We start from the raw sequence: 26,229 nt of genomic DNA, 5'->3' as shown, positions 1-26,229 counted from the left end.
CATAGGTAGTTTATTTCGCATAAAAACTCCTCAAAAAAAAAAATGGAATTTTTAAACTCTTTGCAAATTTTAGTAAATCTAAATCTGTTAGCGCACGGTGAGGTAGCTTTACTTCAAGTTTTTTGACTTGCATCCTTGTCCTACTTTGTATGGTTTTAGATGAAGGCCTAGTCCTGCTTTATATGGTTTTAGAAAGAGACCTTTTCCTAAGGCAATAGATTCCATTGTTTGATTATGTCGCTTGCTTTCCTCTAGTTGACGTTTTGCAGAATTTGCATCATTTACAGCTTTTGCTATGCCAGCTGCTCCCCCTGCTAGAGCCCCTGTTGCACTTAAACCCGCAAACAAAGGAATAAGAAAAGGTAAAATTCCTCCCACTTTAGCAGGTATCGGTAAAACTCGAGGTTTATTAATTTTTCGCCTGCCACCAGCAATTTTAACTGCCAAACGTGCACCCTCAAGTGCTGATTTAATAGTAGACTGCATTTGTATCTAATTTCATAGATTTTTTCGCTGCGGTTACAATCTTTCTCAACGTTGATTTTTTATTTTCCCTCTTTTTCTTCATATTTTCTTTTGACTTGATTCCCATGCCCAATTTTGATTTGACCTTCATTGCATTTGTTATTGCGTAAGCTGCAGCTCTTTCACTATAATTTGCGTCAGGAGCAAACACACGATGCCAAGCTTTGTCAGCAAGTACTCTATCAGCTGCGTTTCTCGCTTCTACACTTTCCCTATTTTTTGAATAAGAAATATTGTGCTGTTTACAAGCAGCGTCGAGAGGGTTTATTCCTGGATCACCTCGTGCTAATCTTTTCGCCAATTTTGTTCCTGGACCACAGTATTGATAGCCAGGTATATGAAGTTCAAAAGGTAATTTATTGATAATTTTATTCAAAATACCTCTACCTCGTCTTACTCTTTTCGAAGTTTTCTTTAAACTAATTTGTTTTTTATTTACACCCATATTTATTTTCTTTTCGGGAACAAAACTTTTTCAAGACTAAAGGGGAAATCTATATAAAACCAATGTATTTATAGTTTTTTGTCATTTGACTACAAACAGTCAACCTTTAATGATCTAACAAAAAAATTATGACAGTAATAGTCAATTATCACAGTAATAGTCAATTATCCCAATTGCCTCCGACAGTAGGAAACGTGGACCTTGCCCAAAGCATGAAAGAGTTGACGATCGACACCAAATCGCAAACCTCTCCTAAAAACTAGACCTAGCAATCAGATGCTGTTAAGTAGCATGGACCTTATTATTGGACTTGCATGCAAACGTTACAGGCGACTACAGTAAACTGACATTGAAACTATTAAAAACCTTGTATTTATAGTTTTAACCTCAGTTATCGTAAGAATGGAGGTCGAAGCACAATCGATTAAATTACCAGTTTACAATTTTGACACTCTTGTTCAAGATTGTAATAAAAAAAACAGATAATCGTCATGGTAATTTATTGCCAAATAGTGTGCGAGCAATATTTTGTGGACCGTCAAATTGTGGAAAGACAAATGCTTTACTTGCTCTTCTAATACATCCCAATGGATTACGATTTGAAAATGTTTATGTGTACTCAAAATCGTTATATCAACCAAAATACAAATTTTTAGAAAACATTTTGCAACCAGTAGAGGGTGTTGGCTACTTTCCATTTAATGAACATGTGAATGTTGTAGAACCAAACAATGCGTTACCAAACTCAATATTTATATTTGATGACGTAGCATGTGAAAAACAAGATAATATTAAGGCCTTTTTTGCTATGGGAAGACACAAAGCTGTGGATTGCTTTAATTTATGTCAAACATATGCGCGCATTCCAAAACATTTAATACGTGACAATGTTAATTTACTAGTTTTATTCAAACAAGATGAAATGAATCTTAGACATATTTATGATGATCATGTAAATACTGATATGACATTTATGGAATTTAAAAAACTTTGCAACTCTTGTTGGAAAAATAAGCATGATTTTATAGTGATTGATAAAGATCGTGATATTAATGAAGGTAGATATAGAAAATGTTTTGATTGTTTTATAAAATTAGAGAAATGATATTCTTTGTAAACAGTTTCATTCAAGACATTGGTCTATCAATATGTCTTCTACACACTTGAAACATTTGCGAAAGCAAAAAGATATTCTTGGTCAAATTGCAAAAGCCAGTGATGCTATTCGACGAAAGCATAGACTGATGAAATTGGGCAAGGAAGAAATTAAACAGACTTTAAATAATACCTTTAAACCTATAGTGACACCAATTCAGAAATTAGTTGACGACATTGAAATTGTCAAACAAATTCGACCAGTAAAAATTGAAAGAGAGGGAGACCTTCCTTTAGAGTTTGAAGAAGATCAAGAAGTTAAGAGAGAGAATGATTCATTTTTAAGATATGACTTATCATTTGCAACAGCTGCTGATGATGACGATAACGGTGATGATTATGATGATGATGATGATTATGATGATGATGGAGATGATAATGGAGATGGAGATAAATCAGAGAAAGATGGTGCTATTTTATATCTTCAAATGTTGGATGAAAAGGGAAAAGATTTAGATCCTTCATATGGAGTTCGTAAATTATCTAAAGGGCAATTAATGATTGGTAATTCAGGAATAAATTTTGAACAAAATAATATTAGTGTAAATAATAAAACATATCCTGCAACGAAAGGTTTACTTGAGCTTTTATTCAAAAAAGTTCCAGAAGAAGCTGTTTTAAGTGTAGTTGATCGGGAAAATTATAAAAATATTGTAATATCAACTAATGCTCATAAAAAATATTACAAAGCAGATGGCGCTGTTAGAGATAAAATGAGTTTAAAATATCTAAACTATATAGCAGTACATTCTGGTGAAGGTTTAATTCCAGAATATATGACTCAACAAGAAGATGCAAAAATTGATTATGTTTATTGGGATGATCCTAATGAATTGGTTGATCGTTTAAGATTGCTCTTGGCATCTCAAGCAGCTGGAAATCCCAGTCATAATAATGAGATTATATCAATTATTGAAGAGTTGAGAGAAGCTGGAATTGTTTATTAATTAACAGTTGTAGAAATTTTTATCATTTTCATGATGAGTATCGACATATTCGGACGTCAGTTTAAAAGCACAGAAACTTCAAATCGAGGTCCACCAGGACTTGGTTTTAAGTTGACTGGTGAAGGAGATTTTAATATTGAAAATAAGAAACTCTGTAACGTAGCTGATGCTGAGAGCAACAGTGATGCAGTAAACTTGAATACTGTAAACAAAGTTATTGAATCTAAAACGAACGCCATCTATGATGTAATCGGTTCCGTGAGAAATGATGTAAATGACAATGTAGTAAAGATTTTAGATTTAGAAGATTTGATAAAAAAATATTTTGAAAATCTAAGAATCAGTATTGAAAGAAATATAGAGATGATGTCTACCAACAAAGACATTATTTTACAATTAGACAGCAGACTGCGCACACTTGAAGGTAATTAGCAATGGAGGATCAAAAACTACAGTTGGTGAAAGAGTTACATAAACCAGCGAGAAAAAATTATAAGCGAAGAAGTGTTGACATTCGAGGTTTTGACGAGACTTGGCAAGCTGATCTTGTTGAAATGCAACCTTATGCGAGAGAAAATAAAAGTTACAAGTACCTGTTAACCGTCATTGATACATTTTCAAAGTTTGCCTGGGCTGTTCCAGTAAAGTCTAAAAAAGGTGAAGATGTGACTGCGGCAATGAAATCTATTTTAATTAAAAAACGCATACCGAAAAATTTGCAAGTAGATAAAGGAAAAGAATTTTATAATTCACATTTTGAAAATCTTATTAAAAATTATAACATTAATTTGTATTCTACTCATAGTAATTTGAAAGCGTCAATTTGTGAACGATTTAATCGTACTTTGAAGAATAAAATGTGGATGCAATTTAGTTTACGCGGTAATTACAAATGGATAGATATATTAAGTGATTTAGTAAATGCGTATAATAATAGTAAACATCGAACAATAAAAATGAAACCAATAGATGTAAATGCTGAAAATGAAAATAATTTGTTGTTTAATGTATTTAAAAAAGTTGCAGTAAACAGGCAATATAATAAGAAATTTAAAGTTGGAGATAGAGTACGTATAAGTAAAGTTAAACATGTTTTTGAGAAAGGTTATACACCAAATTGGACTACAGAAATATTTACTATAAGCGATGTAAAAAATACTAATCCAATAACATATGTCTTAAAGGATTATCAGGAAAATCTAATAAGTGGATGCTTTTACGAGCAAGAACTTTCTAAAGTTAAATATCCAGATGTATATTTAGTTGAAAAAGTATTAAAAAAACGAGGATCTAATGTATTTGTAAAATGGTTAGGTTTTGATAACTCTCATAACAGTTGGATAAACGAATCTGAATTATAATGTATTTAAGGAAGGTTAAAATAAAAATAAATTGAATTGTATGCATTCTTGTATTTATTTATCCTCTCTTTACAATAATTTACCATTTATACATTGAATATTTGACATTTGTTGAATAGCTTCATTTGATATTTGTTTACAGTGAAATGTGACAAGTTCCAGCAATAATGTCTCTAAATTTAAAACATTAGTTCTTTCCATCATTTTTTTAAGTATTCTACTGTAATGTTTTTTAATAAACTCTGTGGCATGTTTTGTAGACTTTACATTATTTTTAAAGATTAATTCTGCAATAAACTTTACAATTATATCTTTACTATACTGCAAATTGAATTTTGATAGTTCTACATATTTTTGTTCAACACAAGGAATAAGTTCATTAAATATTGCAAATGAAGTTTCACTAAATGTAAATGATTGATCTAAACGCTCAATTGATATTAAACGATATGTAACACTAAAACGTATTGTAAACGTTTCACAATCCAGCACTGTTGCATCACAATATCCGTTGAAAAATCGTATGATATGTTTTACTGCATCACACAATAGACGCCATTCTTGAAGCTTTAAAGACAATGATACTCGTGGATGGCTGCTTCTTAGTTGAATTTTTGGTATTACTTTCCCATTTGTGTCCAGTTCTGCTCCAACGACAACTTGCTTAGTAAATGATGGATTTAAGTTGTAAATTTTAGATAATAACATTTCTCCACATGGTAAATATGACATTTTTTTGTCTTCTACTGGTCAACTCCCTCAGGAACAAACTCTATTTGATTGTAAGGTCCTCCACGATTTCTCAAATATACACCACCTCTTACAGCTTCTGCTTTCAGACTGTTGAAAAGATTTGCATCCTCTTCAAATATTTTTAGCATTCTTGGTGGTAGGAAAATGTTAAATTCATTACTTATTTCAGCAATAATTTTCGGACCAAATTTCGTATCAATTTTTCGAATGTCTGTTACTTTATAGAATGCATCGATGGTTAATTCCTTTGTTGTCTTGGTGACAAAGACTTTGCTGGCCTTGTTTAATTTATCGAAATTCATTTTTATCACTTAAATTTAAATTTTCAAATTTTTTCACTAAAATATTTAACTGTGACCTTTCTTCAATTAAACTTTTAACTTTATCAATTTCTTGTATTAATTTGTTTAATCGCACTTGAATTTCACTATGCTTTGCTAATAATATGTTCATCAGCCAACTTAAACTGCAGGAATGATTTCGTTTAGAAAAATTGCTCTCTTTATATACACAAGATATGACCTATTTAACCTTGAAGTTAATTATAGTTTTCTTAGAATTGCGGTAAGATCAAAAGCATTCTTATGAAAAGTACTAAAAATGTTGACCGAAAGCAATAAATCAAAGATATCATAAACAACAAGTACATGGGAAGAATTCCTTAGATAAGATTCTAATAAACAAGATATCAAATTACATGTAAAACAATAGCTTAAATAAAGACTATAATTCCAAGAAATAAATAGGTATCAAATTACATGTGGGAAAAATTCTTTAGATAAATCAAAGACATTATAAACAACAAGTAAATGGTAAAAATAGAATTGCGGTAAGATCAAAAGCATTCTTATGAAAAGTACTAACAATGTTGACCGGAAGCAATAAATCAAAGATATCATAAACAACAAGTACATGGGAAGAATTCCTTAGATAAGATTCTAATAAACAAGATATCAAATTACATGTAAAACAATAGCTTAAATAAAGACTATAATTCCAAGAAATAAATAGGTATCAAATTACATGTGGGAAAAATTCTTTAGATAAATCAAAGACATTATAAACAACAAGTAAATGGTAAAAATAGAATTGCGGTAAGATCAAAAGCATTCTTATGAAAAGTACTAACAATGTTGACCGGAAGCAATAAATCAAAGATATCATAAACAACAAGTACATGGGAAGAATTCCTTAGATAAGAATCTAATAAACAAGATATCAAATTACATGTAAAACAATAGCTTAAATAAAGACTATAATTCCAAGAAATAAATAGGTATCAAATTACACGTGGGGAAAATTCCTTAGATAAATCCCAAACCGGAAGCAATAAATCAAAGACATTATAAACAACAAGTAAATGGTAAAAATTCCTTAGATAAGAATATATCAAATTACACAAGCAAAAATTCTAGGAAGTGTGACGTCATATCCATCTCAGCATCATAGTCTGAATCACACCCTCCCCCCGTGATGTCATATCCGCCTCTGAATCGCACCCTCCCCCAATGGTTTGAGTCTGGGCTAAGAGTGTCGGTACAGGAATCTGTGAATGACGTCATTTCCGCCTAGTCATCAAGTTCTTACCCCCCACCCAAGGGTTTGAGTCTTGGCTAAGTGGTTTGAGTCTGGGCTAAAAGTGTCGGTAACATGTCGGTGCAGGGATCTAGAGTTAGAATGACGTCATTTCCGCCCCCACCCAAGGGTTTGAGTCTTGGCTAAGTGGTTTGAGTCTGGGCTAAAAGTGTCGGTAACATGTCGGTGCAGGGATCTAGAGTTAGAACCGGCACTGCTTATCTACTAAGATTAAATGTCATGTTTTAAACAGTTTGAAGATGCGTTCAGAGAAACAAAAAACAACTTAAAAAATCTTCTTTCTAGTATAAATTTGTTTCAATTTGAAAGGAATAATTTCAATCAAAGAAGAAACACTAAAATTCATCTTTTAGTTAAAAAACTTTCAAACATAAATAAAAATTCCTCTTTTTTGTAGATGAATATTCGTATACTGAAAATAAAATGTAAAAATAATTGTTAAGCGGAAGTTTCTTCTCACTTTGAGATTTTATTTCTTTCGGTGTAGTTTTTTAAAAAAGGAAATTAAAATAGTGAATCAATATTTCAAAAATAAAAGTTAAACTATATTATGTAACTCTTGTAATTTGTTTCAATAGTAAAAACACATTATTATATTAGAAATTAATAATGTCTGCGGGGCTACACCATTCTCCTCTACAATGAGACGCATTCTTATTCTCTAAAGTGAATAAATTTGTTAGAAGTTCCATTATACAGAATTTTAAGTGGAAGGAATGTCCATTATCAGTATTTTTATTTATCTTAGTTATTAAATGTTTTACAGTGTAGATAATCAAAATATATAATAAAAAAATTAGAATTTAAGCAAATTTGCAACAGTATTAATTTGTAAATTGGATAAGTTTTGTTTAACAGAATTTAATATTTCAGAATTTTATTTTACTGGAAATTTCGATTTTGAGAATTTTTATTTGCTGTGATTCTCATTTAAAAGAATTTTCAAAGTACATAATTTATACTTAATCGAATTATCATTATACAGAATTCACATTAGAATAAATTTTGTTTTCTCGAAATTTTCATTTGCTAAAATTTATATTAAATAGAATAGTAATTTAAACAATTTTTTAATTGATAGAAGAAATGATAGAATGAATTCTTTCTTAGCTGAATTTTCATTTCTAAAAATATTAAGTGGCATATATTTTATTTGAGCAACTTTTTATTTGACAGAAATTTCAAAAAGCAGAAATTCAATTGAACAGAATTTATGATTAGTAGAATTTCCATTTGTCAGATAATGTTCATATGCTGTATATTTTATTTTATAGAATTTAAATGTGACAGAATTGCAGTATGCACGAATTTCTAATTCACCGATATATCAAGCACACGAAAGTTTAATTAACAGAAATATAATTTGTCCGAAAAGACTCCATCAGATAGATTTGTTGTCTATCTCTAACTAATGGAGCATTGTCGGGCACATTAAATTTCTGTCAACTAAACTTTCGTCATCTTTACATGTCGGTAAAGTAGAAATTCATGCATATGTCAATTCTGTTACATTTAAATTCTTTAGATGAAATTTCTAGTATATGAACATTCTAACAGATGGAAATTCTACTAATCATCAATTCTGTACAATTGAATTTCTGCTTTTTGAAATTTCTGTCAAATAAAAAGTTGCTTAAATAAAATATATGCCACTTAATATTTTTAGAAATGAAAATTCAGCTAAGAAAAAATTCATTCAATTATTTCTTCTATCAATTAAAAAATTGTTTAAATTACTATTATATTTAATATAAATTTTAGCAAATGAAAATGTTGAAAAATTAAAATTCGATTTAATGTGAATTCTGTTTAATGAAAGTTCGATTATGAACGAATTTTGTGTTATAAAAATTCGTTGAAATGAAAATAAATGTAAATAAAAATTTGCAAAAACGAAATTTCGAATAAAAAAAATTATGAAACATAATAATTCTTTCGAACGAAACTTCTACCATTTACAAAACAATATTTTTGTAAATTTATTTAAATTCTAATTTCTTTATTAAATATTTTGCTTATCTACTCTGTAAGACAATTATTAACTAGGATACATAAAAAGACGGATAAAGGAAATTTCTTCTACATAAAATTCTGTATAATGGAACTTCTAACAAATTCACTTTAGAGAATAAGAATGCGTCTCTCTACAATTTATAGAAAAGTAAAAGTGGGAACATATCTCGGAACATATATGGGAACACAAATTACTTAACACCACATAGGATTCTGTGTAGGAGTTTCTAGGAACACGTATGGGTATTTTTATTATGGTATCTGTCAATAAAATTTGAATTCAAACTTTAAGCTTGAACATTTAAACAATTTAAAACAAACAATTACACGATTATTAAAAACATTGCAATGAAATTTGTATCTAATGATGAAGCTTGAGAAATTTCTCTTGCTACATAATTGGATATAAACTTTATTGAAATTGTCATGTATTTTATTTAACCGTGTAATATCATAGTCTAATATTACGTGCAGGAGGTCATTTTAGCATATTTAGACTACCGGAAAGCCAAAAAATGGCACTTTTGGCACTTTTTGAACCTCTATAGAAAAAGAACGCGTCGTGATAAAAAGTTCAAATGTGGCTTAAATGAGAGCTCACACTCTAAATCTGAATCAGTGAAAATTTCACTGATTTCAATTCAGTGGCCCAGTTTTCTTTAATTCATCAGTGGGATTTCACTGACAATCAGTGGTTTTTACTGATTCTCAGTGAAATTCCACTGATTCATCAAAGAAAACTGGGCCACTGAATTGAAATCAGTGAAATTTTCACTGATTCAGATTTAGAGTGCAAACCTGCAACTTTAACATCCAAAAGCAACAAACCCTTTAGAAATGACTTAAAATTGTTGGGAACAACTTTTTACCGCATGCGCATAAAACAGCTATTAGTTTAGCGATCATATAGGGTAAAATTGGTAAAAAGTTGTTCCCTACAATTTTGAATTCTTTTTACATAGATTTTTGCTTTTGGTTGTTAAAGTTGAGGGTTTGAGCTCTCATTTAAGCCATATTTGAGCTTTTTATCACGTCGCGTTCTTTTTTATTGTGCTTCAAAAAGTGCCAAAAATGCCATTTTTTATCACTTTGACCCAGTTTTTCTTAAAATTGAGACGTGATGGGATAATTTTACTTACAGATTCGTAATCTACGTCAAAAATTCTGTAAGAATCACTTTTGTTTATTCTTGTAGCAAGAAAAAACCTTAATCTTGTCGACCAGTGTTATTTATGGTATTTTTAATTTTAATCGTATTTGGTCGGTATTTTAATAGTTAATTCTTTAACGACCAAATGTGCTGATTTTTAACTTCGATTTCAAGCTCTTAATATTATATTAGAAAAAAATTATTATTAAAAATTCTGCAAGCACATATCCATGTTTTTAGGGTCGCACAAATACTCAAAAATTACAAAATTTTAAAAAGTAATTTTTTTAGATCCAATTTTAGTTGTGATATTGATTTTTCCAATTCACCTAAGGTATACAAAACGTGTTTCCGATAATTCTAGTTTAAAAATATCCTTTGTGATTTAAGATTTTTTGTTTTTTTTTAATTTAAAATGTCTAAAAATAAATTTTTTTTTTAAATTTAACACAGGATGGATAACATTTTTATAAGTTGTTGAATTTGCATGAAACATGTTACTTGGGGGTTTTTAGGTAGCTTATTACGAATCTGAAGTCATATTTTAAAAATTCAAAATGGCGAATTTGAATTTTATCTTTAATTTTCAAAAATTTTTGTCAAAATCGAAAATTTTCTAAAATGGACTACGGCAATCGAAAGCTGATGAAAAAATCTAAAAAAACTATTTTCGAAAACTATTTTGCATTGTTTCATTTATATACAATAAATAAATGAAGTAGTGCGTGTCGCATCAAAAGTCAAAACTTTTACCCCCGCCTCCTTCTGATAATTTTTGATAAAATTCAAAAATATTTGGTAAGTAAGGTCTCTACTTAGTTGCACTTTTCCTTTCGAATGGAAGAAGGCTAGGGGAGAGTCTCCAGTTGTGAGACGGGTTTCATTTTTGACCCGTAAATTGTAAACGGGTAAACGAAATTGTTAATAAAATACACCTTTCGAAAGGTAACAGAAATACGCAACTTTTATTAAAAGAAAGTATAGTGTTTCGATGAACTTAAAAAATTTTACGATACATTTTCCGAGCACATCGCTTTTTTCAAAAAAAAAAATGTCTCCAGTTGTGAGACACTCATTAAAAATTGCTAAAATTTAATAAGTTTGACATAAAACGTTATGTTTAGTAGAAATAATTAAATATATTAATAATATATATTATTATATACTAAATAATAATATTTATTCGCCAAAATATGACTATCAAATAAACACAATTTAATAGCTTGAACAAGAGCATTAAAATTGATTTCTTCTGAATCAATTGACTTTTTTCCACTTGACATGCCCAAAAATACTAGAAAAAAATCAAAACAACATTTAAATAGTATGCCTGCAAAGTCGTATTTTTTATGCTGCCCAGATGGGTGTTGACACCGTCTCACAACTGGTGATATGCTGTGTCTCTCACCCAGAAATTGGCGCTATTTTGAAAAAGGAAAATTAAATTATTTTCAACCGTAGATTGGAACAATGCAATATTGCATCACAAAATATAAGGAAAACACTAAAAGAAAATGCATTACATTTACCTTTTCCAATTAATTAACTTAGAAAAAAAGTACTTTGTATTTATTGAAAAAACGCTTTCTAGTCGATTATCACACACAGTGTTGGTATTTAACAAAAACAGTTTATATATCCGCTTCGGCGTACACGAAAAAGTTGGCTCATATAAAAATAAATGTTTTTATATAATCTAATCGGCTTTTTAATATTGCATGTTAAAAAAAATTGACTGTCTCACAACTAGAGGTGTCTCACAACTGGAGACTCTCCCCTATAATTATTCCTGTATATAAAAGTAATGATAAAAATAATGTTGAAAATTATAGACCTATCTCAATACTTAGTGCTATCCCAAAAATATTTGAGAGTTTAATATTTGATTCATTATGTTCGTCTGTCTCAAATGTGATAATCGAAGAGCAACATGGATTTATCCAAAATAAGTCGACTGTAACAAATCTTGGAATTTTTATAAATTATTTGACCACTAACCTTGAAAAGGGCTTTCAAATTGATGCGATTCATGCTGATTTTTCGAAAGCATTTGATAAAGTTGATCATCGTATCTTAATAAATAAACTTAAATCTTTGGGTGTGTCTGAAAATCTAATTTTATTCTTTAAAAGTTATCTTTCTGATAGATATCAGGTGGTAAGGGTTGACAATGTGATTTCTTATTCTTTTTTAGCTACCTCTGGTGTACCTCAGGGCTCACACCTTGGACCACTATTGTTTGTAATACATATAAATGAATACCGACAGATTAGCTCAGTCGGATAGATGCCTCGCTTAGCGGTCATTTAAGGGTACTTACCCTTGGTTCGCGCCCATTCGGCTTGGTATTTTTCCGGCACGTGAGACAATCTGAGCGGGAGGTTTGACGTCGAGGTATAATGATGTGCACTGTCGATTATTGTCCGGTACACACCATTAGAACTCGACTGTCGATAAACCGGTTGTACTCAGAAGAGGTTTTCTACAGTTTCCCTCTCCACTGGCGAGAAAACCCATTAGACGGGTGGTCCAGGCAAATGCAAGTACTCCTAATTTTCAAGTCGCTCTGTAGGCGCAAAATTTAGTATTAAGGAAAATGTATATAAGAAATATTTGTAAGAGAAATTTACGAGATGTAAACAAACACTTGTATAGCCAAGATTGTAGGCTTAAGACGAGTGTATAAACAAATAAATAAATACATATAAATGATGTTAAACATGCTATTAAAAATTCTCTTTTTCTTTTGTTTGCTGATGATTTAAAAATTTATAAATTAATAAGTCGCATTAATTCTTGTAATGATTCTCTTAGCCTTCAGATGGATTTGGATCGTCTCAAAGAGTGGTGTGGGGATAATCATTTGCCAATAAACATGAACAAAAGTTCTGTAATTTCATTTTCTAAGGGTATTACCTTGAATTATCTCTACCCCATTTGTCGAAATGATTTAGACAGGGTAACTAGTATCCGTGATTTGGGAATACTTCTGAGTAGTGATCTCTCTTTAAATGAACATATCTCTGAGGTGGTTTCAAGAGCTCTGAGGTCTCTTGGTTTTGTTATGCGACGTGTCTAGGTTCCTTTTCTCTGACATGTTGTTTTTTATAACATTTTAAATGAATTAATTCAATGTCCACATTTATTGTCATTAATTCATTTAAATGTTCCTGTGAGATCAAGTAAATACTATTCTGTTTTTATTGTACCTTATCATAGAACGAATTATGGTTATATTTCTTTAATAAGTAGACTCAGTAGAGAGGCAAATTCAATTTTTGATAATGTAAATTTTTTTGAAATTAGTATTGCCAGTTTTACTGCATCTTTATGGGCATTATTGTATAATTGAATTGTTGTAGTACTATGTGCAATTTTTGCTTTTGATTAATTTTAGTTATTACTTACCAGCCACCTAGCTTTATTGTTAAAACAAATATATATAGGTTGTACATTTAACTTTAGATTGTAAGAGTACAAATGTACAAAAGGGCTTGGTCCCGTTTATTAATAAATAAATAAATAAATTACTAAGGTATAGGACAACTCATAAAAAAATTGGGGATTTATTTTAAACGCCCTTAGCCTTTGAGTATTCAAATTGTTCCGTTTCTCACCGCGAGAAGGTGGACAAATTTAAAAATCATTTTCTTTCTTTTTAACGTTTTTATTTTTCTTAAGTTTTTATAATTTTTTGTTTACTATTTAAAGTGTTTTTGCTATTTGATTTTTAATGTTTCTGAATTAGAATTGGTGATAAATAATTTTTATTTTTCTGTATGGACTTGTTTAAAACTACTGTTACAGTATTTTAACGAGCTGTTCATAAATTCGTTCACCTTCTCGCGGTGAGAATCGGAAAACTTTGAATACTCAAATGCTAAGAGCCTTCTAAAGTGTAGTAATACCTTAATTGGTAAAATTTACTATTTATGATTCGCTTATTTTTTGGATAAAATAATATTAATATTCAAACCTTGGCAAAAATGTAGGCCGCCTAAGTCTTTGTGAATTTCTTAAATTTGTTTCACGTAACTTTTCGCATGGAGAGAGTACTGGACAGACAATATCACAAACTTGTTTGCTGGAGAAATCATTATGGCCAATACTGCATTCTTTCTTCAGACGACATTCGTTAAGTTCTGGGTCGAAATACCATCGTTGAGTTTCATTGAGACTTTGACCAGAACATGGTTCTATTTGAGGAGGTTCAAAACATATATCACGAGGTTTTGGACAGCAAAAAGCATATTCATCAAGCGGAGAGAGTTCACATTTATGAGTAGAAGGACAGTGACGTCCATGTGGGCCGCAAATCGCAGGCATACTATTTTGAGCAATAAGAGGAGTTCCATTTGGGCAAGGATTTTCTTTTTTTGGTAAACAAACAGGAACTGGAGGACATGGGGAAACACTACACGCTACCTCTACCATTCTGCAAGCCTCGTTTTCACCACGGCATGTTACTTTTTTGCAAGGATCTCTGCAAGAACAAATAGGACAACCACTTTCTAAATTCAGCTCAAAGCCGTCTTGACATTCCAGTTTACAATCAATTTCAGAACAATGTTGTGGTTTATTACATATGGGAATTATTCCTTCCAAGACACGAGTACCTGTAAAAAAAATTGCTATTTTATATCTAGAAAAGAAAATGCATTTATAAATTAAAAGAAAACTATCAATCTTCCAAGTCAAATAAAACTGAATGGCGATTGGCCATATTGAATCCAATATGGCGGAAAAATTTTAAAAAATTTCTTGAATTCGCTTGAAACTTTTCACTCGGGGGTTTTCGAGGTTGCTGATTACGAATCTGAAGTCAGTTTTTCAAAATTCAAAATGTCGGACCCAAAATAGCGGACAAATTTTTAAAAAATTAATTAAATTTGCTTGAAACTTGTTGCTCGGGGGTTTTCGAGGTCACTGATTACGAATCAGAAGTCAGTTTTTTTAAATTCAGAACGCCAAATCCAATATAATTTTTTTGTGGCCTTGATAAAGGCCGATTGTTTTAATTATTAAACTGTAATAATTTGGTGGCCTTAAAAAAGGCCGTTTGAAATAGATTTATAAAATAAATCCTAATCAATGTAATTTTATTTTAATATTGCATAACTGCAATAGGATGAGGTGCATTTGAATATTTAAATATTTTTAATTTTTTTTGTGGTGTTACAATATAAGAATGTGCAGATTGGATTTTTGTAACAGCAGGTGATCGAGAAAATCTACTAGCAAGTTGTCGTTTCACTCTATCGTGTTGTTGCTTGTTGTAAAAGAAAATCTGCGAAGTCTTAATATGTTGCTTAGCCTATTGGTAAAGACTGCATTTAAAATGGCTTTATCAGATGTGGCTTGCAAGCTTGCCCGAATGGCTTCTCTTTTCAAAATAGCTCCTATGCCATCACATGAGCCTTTTTCATGTGCTGTTGCATGGAAATGCCACTCTGCCTCTAAGTTAAAATCTTCCTTGTGGTGTACGAGATTGACAATTTGGTAGCGATTTTTATAGTGCTGCTTCCCACCATCACTAAAATAAATGACTTTACTTGCCCTTGGGCAAACCTTTTTGATGATGGGTATTACTGTCTGTTGTAGAAAATAAACTGCAGATGTGTCGTGACTGTTAGAATCAGACAGTAATATTATGCTGTAGTGTTTCAATTCGCCTTCATGCTTATAATAAAAAACTACGGGATGGACTGTACACTGATCATTGTTATAATGAAATCCTTGTGCAGCATCCTGAACAACATAAGCATAGTTTTCGGAAAAATCGCACTGCAGAATTACCTTATCATCATTCAAAGTATCTTTTCTGAATTTAAAATAGTTCGACTGATTTTTCGAAATGAAATGGTGCTGGGAAAACTTTTCGAAATCATTTGATAGAGTTTGGACATAATCTTCTACAGAAAAGCATAATTTTTTCAAATTGCATCTGTCGGTTGATTGTCAAAAACTACAAATGATTTCAGAAATATCATTTTCTTCCAAAATAGACGTAATTTTTGAAGTGAAATTTGCAACCCCGGGACATGAATTAAATTCCAGAAAAAAACAAGATGGTTGAGGATTTTTTCACAAATTCAATTTAAAGCAATCTTTGTAGCTTTCGATTTTGATGTCTGAGTCACTTGTCAATTTTTTAAAATTTACAACGTCAATCATCATTTTGAAATTTTGATGAATGACGCAAACGCAAACACTGTGTGTGCCTGATGGATCAGCACAAACACAATTCTTTGTAAGAATTTCTGCAAATTTTGTCAGTCCTATAGGGAATTCAGGATATTCTTCTTTGAATTGTGTGTGCAAGACTTTAATATCCGAAAGTAGAAGTCGTTTTTGTACTTTTTCAGTCTCTCCATTTTTTTAATAGTTACTGTGTCCTTTTTATTTGGCATTATTCGACTATTTTGGTCACACTTGTAGAAATCTTGCACCTTCTTAACTGTAAGATCGGATAATACTTTACCTTTTTTTTGAATTAGGTATTGCAAAAACTCCCTCAGCATTTCTCAAAAGCTTTGCTTTTTTTGACTGTCTTTCAGAACTACCAAATTCGGAAGCAATCTGACGAATACTCCAACATTTAAGAGCTATTGTAAGTATTGATAATCGTGAAGGATCGTTTTCAGGAACAGAAGCAAATTTCTCTTTAAGGCCACATAATAATTCTTCTAATTCATCTTCTCTCGATAGACATTTTTTTTAAGTGGTGGTTCATCAGATTTACTTGAATTTTCGACTGCATTACCTTGGTTACATCTTGTTCTACATTCGTAACATATCCTAGCGTTCTAAAAATTTGTGGAAATTCCTTCAATAACGCCTTCGATATTTTTCTCAAACCTGATCCCTTATGCTTTTCTCGATTAAGGGGATTGATGCATCTATCTCCGTGGTCTGAACCACCAAACTGTTCTTTACTCTCTGCCATTATACAGAATAAAATTAGGTACTAAATCTGTGGATAAAACGGTTTACGAAGACGAGACCAATAGACGAGATAGAGAAGATTGAGCGAACTTACCAAATGATGCAGCGCAAAAGTTGTCCTATAAATGATATTCCTAATGATGGCAACAAACACAATAAAACAAAAATAATTAAAAAGAAGATATTTAATTATCTATAAAGCGCGTTACAACTATGCGTCGAAGCGCAATATGCACACACACACTTACACGCGTTATTCCACGTTTACAAAAAGAGATCTCGTAGATCTCTTCGGTGTACGAAGGCACGCTTCTCTCTGATGAGAATTTTCACGTAATCGTCATCGTAACCATAAGACCATTCGTCTTTGGTCCGATGACACCCGAATTTATAAGTCTTTTAACGACCGGTGGTCGCAGTAGCTATTAGACTAACGCCTAGCGCGATAAATTATGAATTGGGGAAACAATCAGAAAATGGCATATTTAAAGAAAAGTAAGAAAACGATTTGGATCGTTACATGATATTTTTCAAATCATAATATAATTCGTTTCCTGTTAAGGTGAATTATATTGCACAAGTTTGGAATTATTTTTCTGTCGTTAAATTTTTTCATTATTTATTTCGTTTTTGTTTTCCACCAAGATAAACCGTTTTATCCACAGATTTAGTACCTTATTTTATTCTGTATCATGGCAGAGAGTAAAGAACATTTTGGTGGTTTAGACCACGGAGATAGATGCATCAATCCCCTTAATCGAGAAAAGCATAAGGGATCAGGTTTGAGAAATATATCGAAGGCGTTATTGAAGTAATTTCCTCAAATTTCTCAGAACGCTAGGATATGTTACGAATTTAGAACAAGATGTAACCAAGGTAATTCAGTCGAGAATTCAAGTAAATCTGATGAACCACCACTTAAAAAAATGTCTCTCAAGAGAAGATGAATTAGAAGAATTATTATGTGGCCTTAAAGAGAAATTTGCTTCTCTTCCTGAAAACGATCCTTCACGATTATCAATACTTACAATAGCTTACAGTTAAGAAGGTGCAAAATTTCTACGAGTGTGACCAAAATAGTCGAATAATGCCAAATAAAAAGGACACAGTTACTATTAAAAGAAATGGAGAGACTGAAAAAGTACAAAATTGGACAAGTGCGAGTTGAACTCGCACTGCAATGGCGGGTTCCGTACACAAATATTAAAACAATACTTGCAACATTTATCGGTAATTGGTAGAATTAAAATAAACAATTAAAAAAATATATTAATATCATTTGATAAAAAAATAAATAAAAAAATTAAAGTATGGTATATATCTAATATTGTAAACAATAATAAGTAGAGGAACTAATTTTAAAAAATTTTTTGTTAAAAAATCTAAAAAAAAAAATTTTTAATTTTTTTTTTAGATTTTTAAATATATTTTTTGTGATCAGACTGTAAAAATAGACTAATAAACCCATTTTTAGTTAATTAGATCAAATAATGTAGAAATTAGAAAAAAAAAATTCAAATTTTTTTTTAGTTTTTCCTTGACAACGCTATGGACATTAATACATAGCAAGTTCTCTATATTTTTCCTGTAATATTCGCGACAAAATACACCAGTAGGGGAGACTGGGGCGAAAAGTTAAATTTTGCATAAATGATTTTTTTTTGGCAATATAATCCGCTTAGATGCAAATATTTGTATATCAATATTGTAGGGCAACTTGTCCTCTACAACTTTCAATAAAAAAGTTCCTGATATTTTCGCAAAAAATACTTGTTTTGTCCTTTTTTGAAAATTTTGTTTTTTTTAACTTTTCGCCCCACCCTGGGGCGAAAAGTTAAATTCTATTTTTAGCCTACTAAAACTATTTTCTGATAGGTGATAAGTAGTAGGTAAGTTAAAGTATACGTAAACAAGTAATTTAGTAAATAAAAGATCTTTGTTTATTTAACAAAAGCTTTAGAATAGTTGTAAAGTTAAAAAATTGAAATTTCAAAAAAAAAAAAAATTTTGGTTTATTTCACGTAAACGGTCTTGTTTTTTGACAGAGTACTTGTCTAATGTCAAATGAATAATTTTGAAACAAATAAACCCAAAAAAACGAAAAATAAAAAAAAATTTTAACAACATGTAAAAATACATTTAACTTTTGGCCCCACCCATTATTTAACTTTTCGCCCCATGGTGCGTTTTTGGCTTTAAAAACAAATATAAAAAATCTGACTAAAGATATTTAGCAAATACCTTCAGGTATCTCTTCAGGGGACCCAAATAATGAAGTAAAAAAATCGCGGTGAGGATAAATGCAAAAAATATACTTAAAAGTTGATATTTTCTTTTTCGAAAAAATTTTCAAAAGTAGGTTGAAAAAAAACTTTCAATATAGACACCACAAAAATTAACAGAATTGCACACAACTCCGGACATTTATTTAGGGTGATAACACCCTTCTATAATTAAAATTGCAATGCTCTAACTATTCCCGTTCGAAAGATAATGAATTTTAACGGTTTTGGCAGTTTAACTTTTCGCCCCAGTCTCCCCTATGCCAAATTTTAGCCCTCAATGTTGAATAGTTTAGAAGTTAAGGGGGGGGGGAATGGTCACTTTTTATGCATTTTTGGCCAAAAATCTTGTTATTTCCTTGACAACGCTATGACCATCATGTCCAAACACATTCTCTATATTTTTCCTGTAATCTACGTGTGAAAATACATATCTGTACCAAATTTGAGCTCTCTAGGTCAAATAGTTTAGCCGCCAGGGGGGGACACGATTTGGCTACGGACAACAGAGTCTCACCAATAGGGTTTCGCCGATACACCGTAGGTGTACGGAACCCTAAAAACGACTTTTACTTTCGAATATTAAAGTCTTACACACACAATTCAAAGAAGAATATCCTGAATTTCCTATAGGACTGACAAAATTTGCAGAAATTCTTACAAAGAATTGTGTTTGTGCTGATCCATCAGTCACACACAGTGTTTGCGTTTGCGTCATTCATCAAAATTTCAAAATGATGATTGACGCTGTAAATTTTAAAAAATTGACAAGTGACTCAGACATTAAAATCGAAAGCTACAAAGATTGCTTTAAATTGAATTTGTGTAAAAATCCTCAACCATCTTGTTTTTTTTCTGGAATGTAATTCATGTCCCGGGGTTGCAAATTTCACATAAAAAATTACGTCTATTTTGAAAGAAAATGATATTTCTGAAATCATTTGTAGCTCTTACTGTCTGATTCTAACAGTCACGACACATCTGCAGTTTATTTACTACAACAGACAGTAATACCCATCATTAAAAAGGTTTGCCTAAGGGGAGGTAAAGTCATTTATTTTAGTGATGGTGCGAAGCAGCACTATAAAAATCGCTACCAAATTGTCAATCTCGTACACCACAAGGAAGATTGTAACTTAGAGGCAGAGTGGCATTTCCATGCAACAGCACATGGAAAAGGCTCATGTGATGGCATAGGAGCTATTTTGAAAAGAGAAGCCATTCGGGCAAGCTTGCAAGCCACATCTGATAAAGCCATTTTAAATGCAGTCTTTACCAATAGGCTAAGCAACATATTAAGACTTCGCAGATTTTCTTTTACAACAAGCAACAACACGATAGAGTGAAACGACAACTTGCTAGTAGATTTTCTCGATCACCTGCTGTTACAAAAATCCAATCTGCACATTCTTATATTGTAACACCAAAAAAAAATTGAAAATATTTAAATATTCAAATGCACCTCATCCTATTGCAGTTATGCAATATTAAAATAAAATTACATTTATTAGGATGTATTTTATAAATCTATTTCAAACGGCTTTTTTTAAGGCCACTAAATTATTACAGTTTAATAATTAAAACAATTGGCCTTTTTAAAGGCCACAAAAGAATTATATTGGATTTGCTGTTCTGAAATTTTAAAAACTGACTTCTGATTCGTAATCAGCGATCTTGAAAACTGCCGAGCAACAAGTTTCAAGCAAATTTAATGAATTTTGAAAAAAAATTTCCGTCATTTTGGGTCTGCCATTTTGAATTTTGAAAAACTGACTTCAGATTCGTAATCAGCAACCTCGAAAACCCCCGAGTGAAAAGTTTCAAGCGAATTCAAGAAATTTTTTAAAATTTGTCCGTCATATTGGATCCGCTATTTTGAATTTTGAAAAACTGACTTTAGATTCGTAATCAGCGACCTCGAAAACCCCCAAGTAAAACGTTTCAAGCGAATTCAATAAATTTTTTAAAATTTGTCCGCCATATTGGATCCGCCATTTTGAATTTTGAAAAACTGACTGCAGATTCGTAATTAGCGACCTCGAAAACCCCCAAGTAAAAAGTTTCAAGCGAATTCAAGAAATTTTTTTTAAATTTGTCCGCCATTTTGAATTTTAAAAATCTGACTGCAGATTCGTAATTAGCGACCCCAAAAACATTAAAATATTATTTGACCTAATATTTAGGCATCGTTTTTTAAAAGTAATTAATAAATATATTTACTTATTTTCGAGTTTAGCCTTTTCTAATTGACATAGTAAATACGCCATTTTGAATTTTTAATTCTGACACTTTGCAATTGAAAGGGGATGTCATGACGAGTATTTTCATGTGCATAACTTGCATTTTGATTGCATACAATTTTGGATACAGCTTTGGGCCGCTTGACGTGAAACGTCCCTTGTTTCATGAACTTTTTAAATATGCAATTATTAATAACAAATCTGCAAAAGGAATACCTAAAAACTTGAAATTAAAGTTAAAAAGTGTTATTTCTCAAAGATGGACACTTTCGATTTTCAATTTTTGTCTCTCCACTTAATCTTTAAAAAATGAGAAATTTTTTCCTACTTATGAGAATGTGGTGTTATTTCATTTAATTATTATTTACAATATTCTTAAATCTAAATGCACGCATTTTGTAGTTGTATTATGTAAATACAATTTAGATATGTTGAATTTCTATTGAATGTCATTTGTTTTTTTTGTTGATCAATATTATTTATTTTCATAGAAGTGCAAAATAATTTGCAAATTATATAAAATATAATCATTTATTATAAATAAAGTGTTTTATTAAACGCTCTTGCTATCGTTTTGAATTATTAACCCCTTAACTGTTTGAGGAAAATACAACATGATTGTCCCAAAATGCCCAGCGGAATTTGATACTTTTTCAAATAGTATAATATATTTAAATTATAACTAATCATTCAATTATTTTCTAAAATATCATTAATGACCCTTATAATTTCTTATAATATAGATATAAAGAAAAATATCTATCAATTTATATACAAATTATATTTATTTTGAGTGAAAGTGAACACGACCCACGGGTTGGTCGGAAACAGTTATGGCCATACTTTTTCACGACCCACCCGTGGGTCGGAAACAGGCAACGGGTTAAAAATATAATCATAAATTATATAATTTGCAAATAATTTTGACATTTCACTACAAAAAGTAAACAAATGACATTCAACAGAAATCGAATAAAACTAGTCATATAATCATAGAATGTACCACAAAAATTCGTGCACTGAGATTAAAAATATTGTAAATAATAATTAGATGAAATAACACCATATTCTCATAAGTAGGAAAAAAATTTCTCATTTTTAAAGATTAAGTGGAGAGAAAAAATTGAAAATCGAAAGTGTCCATCTTTGAGAAATAACACTTTTTAAGTTTAATTTCAAGTTTTTAGGTATTCCCTTTGCAGATTCGTTATTAATAATTGCATATTTGAAAATTTCATGAAAATTCCGACAAATTTCATCTGTCATATTATTTTCTAACTTAAAATATTAAGGGAGAAAAACGGTTTTGAAAAGTCACTGTTTTCAAAAACATTAAATTTCAAAAATTAATAACTTCCGTAATTTTCATCAAATCACAAAATAAAAAATACGTATTTTTGCAACACTAACCTGTAAAATTGAATTTTACACACAGAAAACTGTGTGTAAAGTACTTCATTTTATAGCGGTGTGTAAAGTGTTACTTTACACACCGCTAGCAGTGTGTAAAATGAATTCCAGTGTGTAAAGTGATTTTCAGTGCGTAAAATGATTACTTTACGCATTCTTGTGACTGTTTGATGAGAAACCATGAATTAAAGCTTTTAAACAACAATTTACAATCACATTTTTATTTTAGCTTCTAGAAAACTTCATTTAACAGTTCCCCCACTACACCTAAACTTTCAGTAATATTGGCAATATTGCTGGAAGTTTAGTTGTTTTAGTGTTGCAAAAAATTTTGTATGACACTCGTGCGTAAATCAGATTATACTTGTGTGACTTGCAGCACTCGCCTTCGGCTCGAGCTGCAAACGTCACACTCGTATAATCAACGATTTTACGCACTTGTATCATAAATAACTATTTTTTTCGATACAGAATCCAAAAAAATTATTTAGGGGAGAGTGGGGCAAGACGGGGTGGCGGGTAAGACGGGGTACCGGACCTATTTAACAAACGAATTAACCAATCGCGATTATATTTTACATAATACTGCACCGAGACGATAGTTTCTTGTTTACAAAACCTAAAAGCCATGAGAACAAATCTTTTATCTGTTTTACTAAAAAAACTGTTTTCGACGATTTTCTTGTCATTTTTTCACCTTTTTTAGGAGGTGTTTATTATTTAATAATAACAGTTAATGAATTGTTTAAATTTTTTTCTAACTGTCAAGGGTTACAGAAGAAGGGAAGCATATGTTTTTTTCTTTGTTGAATCGTAAATTGTAGTAATTAATCGTTTTATTCAATTTCGTAGGTGCGGGCAAGATGGGGTAGGGGAGAGTGGGGCAAGACGGGGTTCACAAATTAAGCAAAAAAAGAGAAATAAGAGAAGTTAAGAAAACTACTAAAATCAAGACTGAATAAAATAAGAGTGACCAAAAAGAAAAAAGCTTGTCATATTAAATCATCAATTGGCGATGGTAAAGTGGAAAATACACCTTGTCTCTATTGTAATGGTTATTATTTAAACTCAAATCAAGGCTGGGCTGCCGTTTTTTGTCTGCGGCCAATAGGCTCACTGCAGTTATGCATGAAGATCAAGATGCAACCTTTACTTGTGAAATTTGTGGACAGAAATAGGTTGCTTTCTTGAGTACCCCATCTTACCCCTACGGGTACCCCATCTTACCCGCCGGTGGGTCAAGATGACTCTCCCCTAAACGAAATCAAATTTTTCAATGAAAATATTGTGGAGAATGCCCTATATATAAAATGCAATTAAACTCTTTGGCTTAGAGTTGTCTGTTTCTTACGATGATTATATCGATATGGTTGTCGATAAGTAATTAGCAATTTAAATTAATTTTGCTCTGAAAAAATAAGCTGCACCTTGCCAACACTGCTATGAACAGTCCTCACAGATGCACAGTGCATTCGTTCACGCAGCTTATCTTTTAGAGCAAAATTAATTTAAATTGATAATTATTTATTGAGAACCATATCGATATAATTATCTTAAGAAACACCTCACTATAGACCAAAGAGTTTAATTGACATCTAATAGATGTTACTATTGGCTGATAAAATTGAAATCTTCTTTCGTCATTATAATTCTCAATCAGCGAAAAATTCTAACATTAACTATATAGCTCTCGACTAGTATATGGGCTTGCTCTGAGAATATAAGATGCTTGTTTGTCCGTCTATGTTGGTAAGGTGAGTCTCGGCTGAGTCGTCGTACAATTAACATAACTCGCGTAAATGCCTGTCACCTATCTCCCCCCGTCCCCCTCACGCTCTCAAAAAACGCATCATCGTCTCTATTTTGGATAAAATAGTGTTTTTGTGTGTGCTGTGTGCGCGACTTTTTCGAAGGTGGATCCACACGTGATAAATGAAACTTTAATGAACATAATTTTTAAGCTTCAAATCAGTTTAAAGTCGATTTCAAAATTCCTTTGAGAGCGAGAGAGATGGCGTTGACCTCATGACCCACGCTTAGTTCTAAATAAAGTGCCTGGATTTCTTGCACCGTTCGATGTCACGCATTCTTCAAAAAATCAATGTTGTGATATATGAAAAGTTATGATTCAGCAGGTGTTCATATTTTCGTTCAGCAAAATGTGTTAACTGTCTTTATTTTTTCTCTCCCCGAAAATGTCTAATCGACCCGTTAAAGTCAAAGAAAAAATGTTAAAGAGGTAGTCAGCAACGCTGAAGCAGAGAAACGAGAGGGAAAATCTAATAGGAAAAAGGAGGCTAAGCAATACGCCACCTCACACAAAAGATCCCAAAGCAGCCAAAATTAAACACATACAAATCTTATCACCAAAGGAACTTCAAGAAAAAAAGTCATTGGGACTAGAATTCCGGAATCCATACTGATCGACAATTCTTCAATTGGAAAGAAACTCTACGCCGGAACCAAATCTTGTAGAAAGAAATAATAAGCCGACTCAAAACAAACAAACTAAGAAAAAAATACAAATTCTACCAAAAACAGGGTTCCTCCGCCAAATGATTCGGACCCAAGCGTCTTGAACCCATCCATACCTAACCTAACGACGAGTTGCAGCATGGACACCGATCTATTTTCTAAATACGACAGCTTATCAGATTATATTGACGAGACACTTCTATCAATATGCAAAGAATTTAACTGAATTAGGCGATGCAAGCACTACTAAATTTATATTGCCAAACAGATTTGAAGTATTAAAAACAACGAATGAAAGTGGTAACCAACAAATCACTACACACAGTCAAAGTCATGAAAACAAACCAAATTCACCAACAAATAAAACTAGAGACAAGGATGTCATACACGGAGAAAAATACACATACACATGAGCGAAACTGTTGTGTATATTGCACGCACGTTGGGTATATTCACACACACTACCATGCGTGATTTGCTCGGAATACATCCTATTTTCGCATGGTGCCTTAGCAAAAGCCACATGAGCCATGGCTTTTGCTACAGCACCATGCAAAAATAGGATGGATTCCGAGCAAATCACGCATGGTAGTGTGCGTTCAATATACGCAAACAGTTCGCTATGTGTGTTTTTAGCACAGTATTTTTCTCCGTGTAGAGGACCAAAATTATCGGAACAAATTTCAGGCGAATTGAATCGATTTTGCTTCCTCATAAGGAAGCTTTGCATTCGTGACGATTTTCAATTTTTCAAAAGAAGGTTATATGGACTCATTTTCATCTATAACATATGTATATTCAATTCTGAGCAAATGTCCAGATGTATATGTGTGTGTGTGTGTGTATGTCACAAAAATTGTGTACAAATTATCTCAAACAAATTTTGATGGATTGTCTTGAAATTTTGCAGGTTTATTGCAGTCATTAATACC

At 31.4% G+C, this 26,229-nt stretch overlaps 1 protein-coding gene across 4 annotated transcripts in view; it reads right to left on the bottom strand.

Annotated features, from left to right (window-relative positions):
• Positions 1–26,229, bottom strand: part of LOC122501095 — a 532,769-nt gene that overhangs the window by 70,989 nt on the left and 435,551 nt on the right. For all 4 annotated transcript variants that reach the window (XM_043610362.1, XM_043610361.1, XM_043610359.1 and 1 more), the window contains one exon: positions 13,922–14,561. In XM_043610362.1, coding sequence (XP_043466297.1) covers positions 13,922–14,561 — 640 coding nt within the window. The remainder of the gene's footprint in view (positions 1–13,921; positions 14,562–26,229) is intronic.

Source organism: Leptopilina heterotoma, unplaced genomic scaffold (genome assembly GCF_015476425.1).
Source record: "Leptopilina heterotoma isolate Lh14 unplaced genomic scaffold, ASM1547642v1 Lhet_201, whole genome shotgun sequence".
NCBI lineage: Eukaryota > Metazoa > Arthropoda > Insecta > Hymenoptera > Figitidae > Leptopilina > Leptopilina heterotoma.
This window is presented reverse-complemented; position numbering and strand designations above follow the sequence as displayed.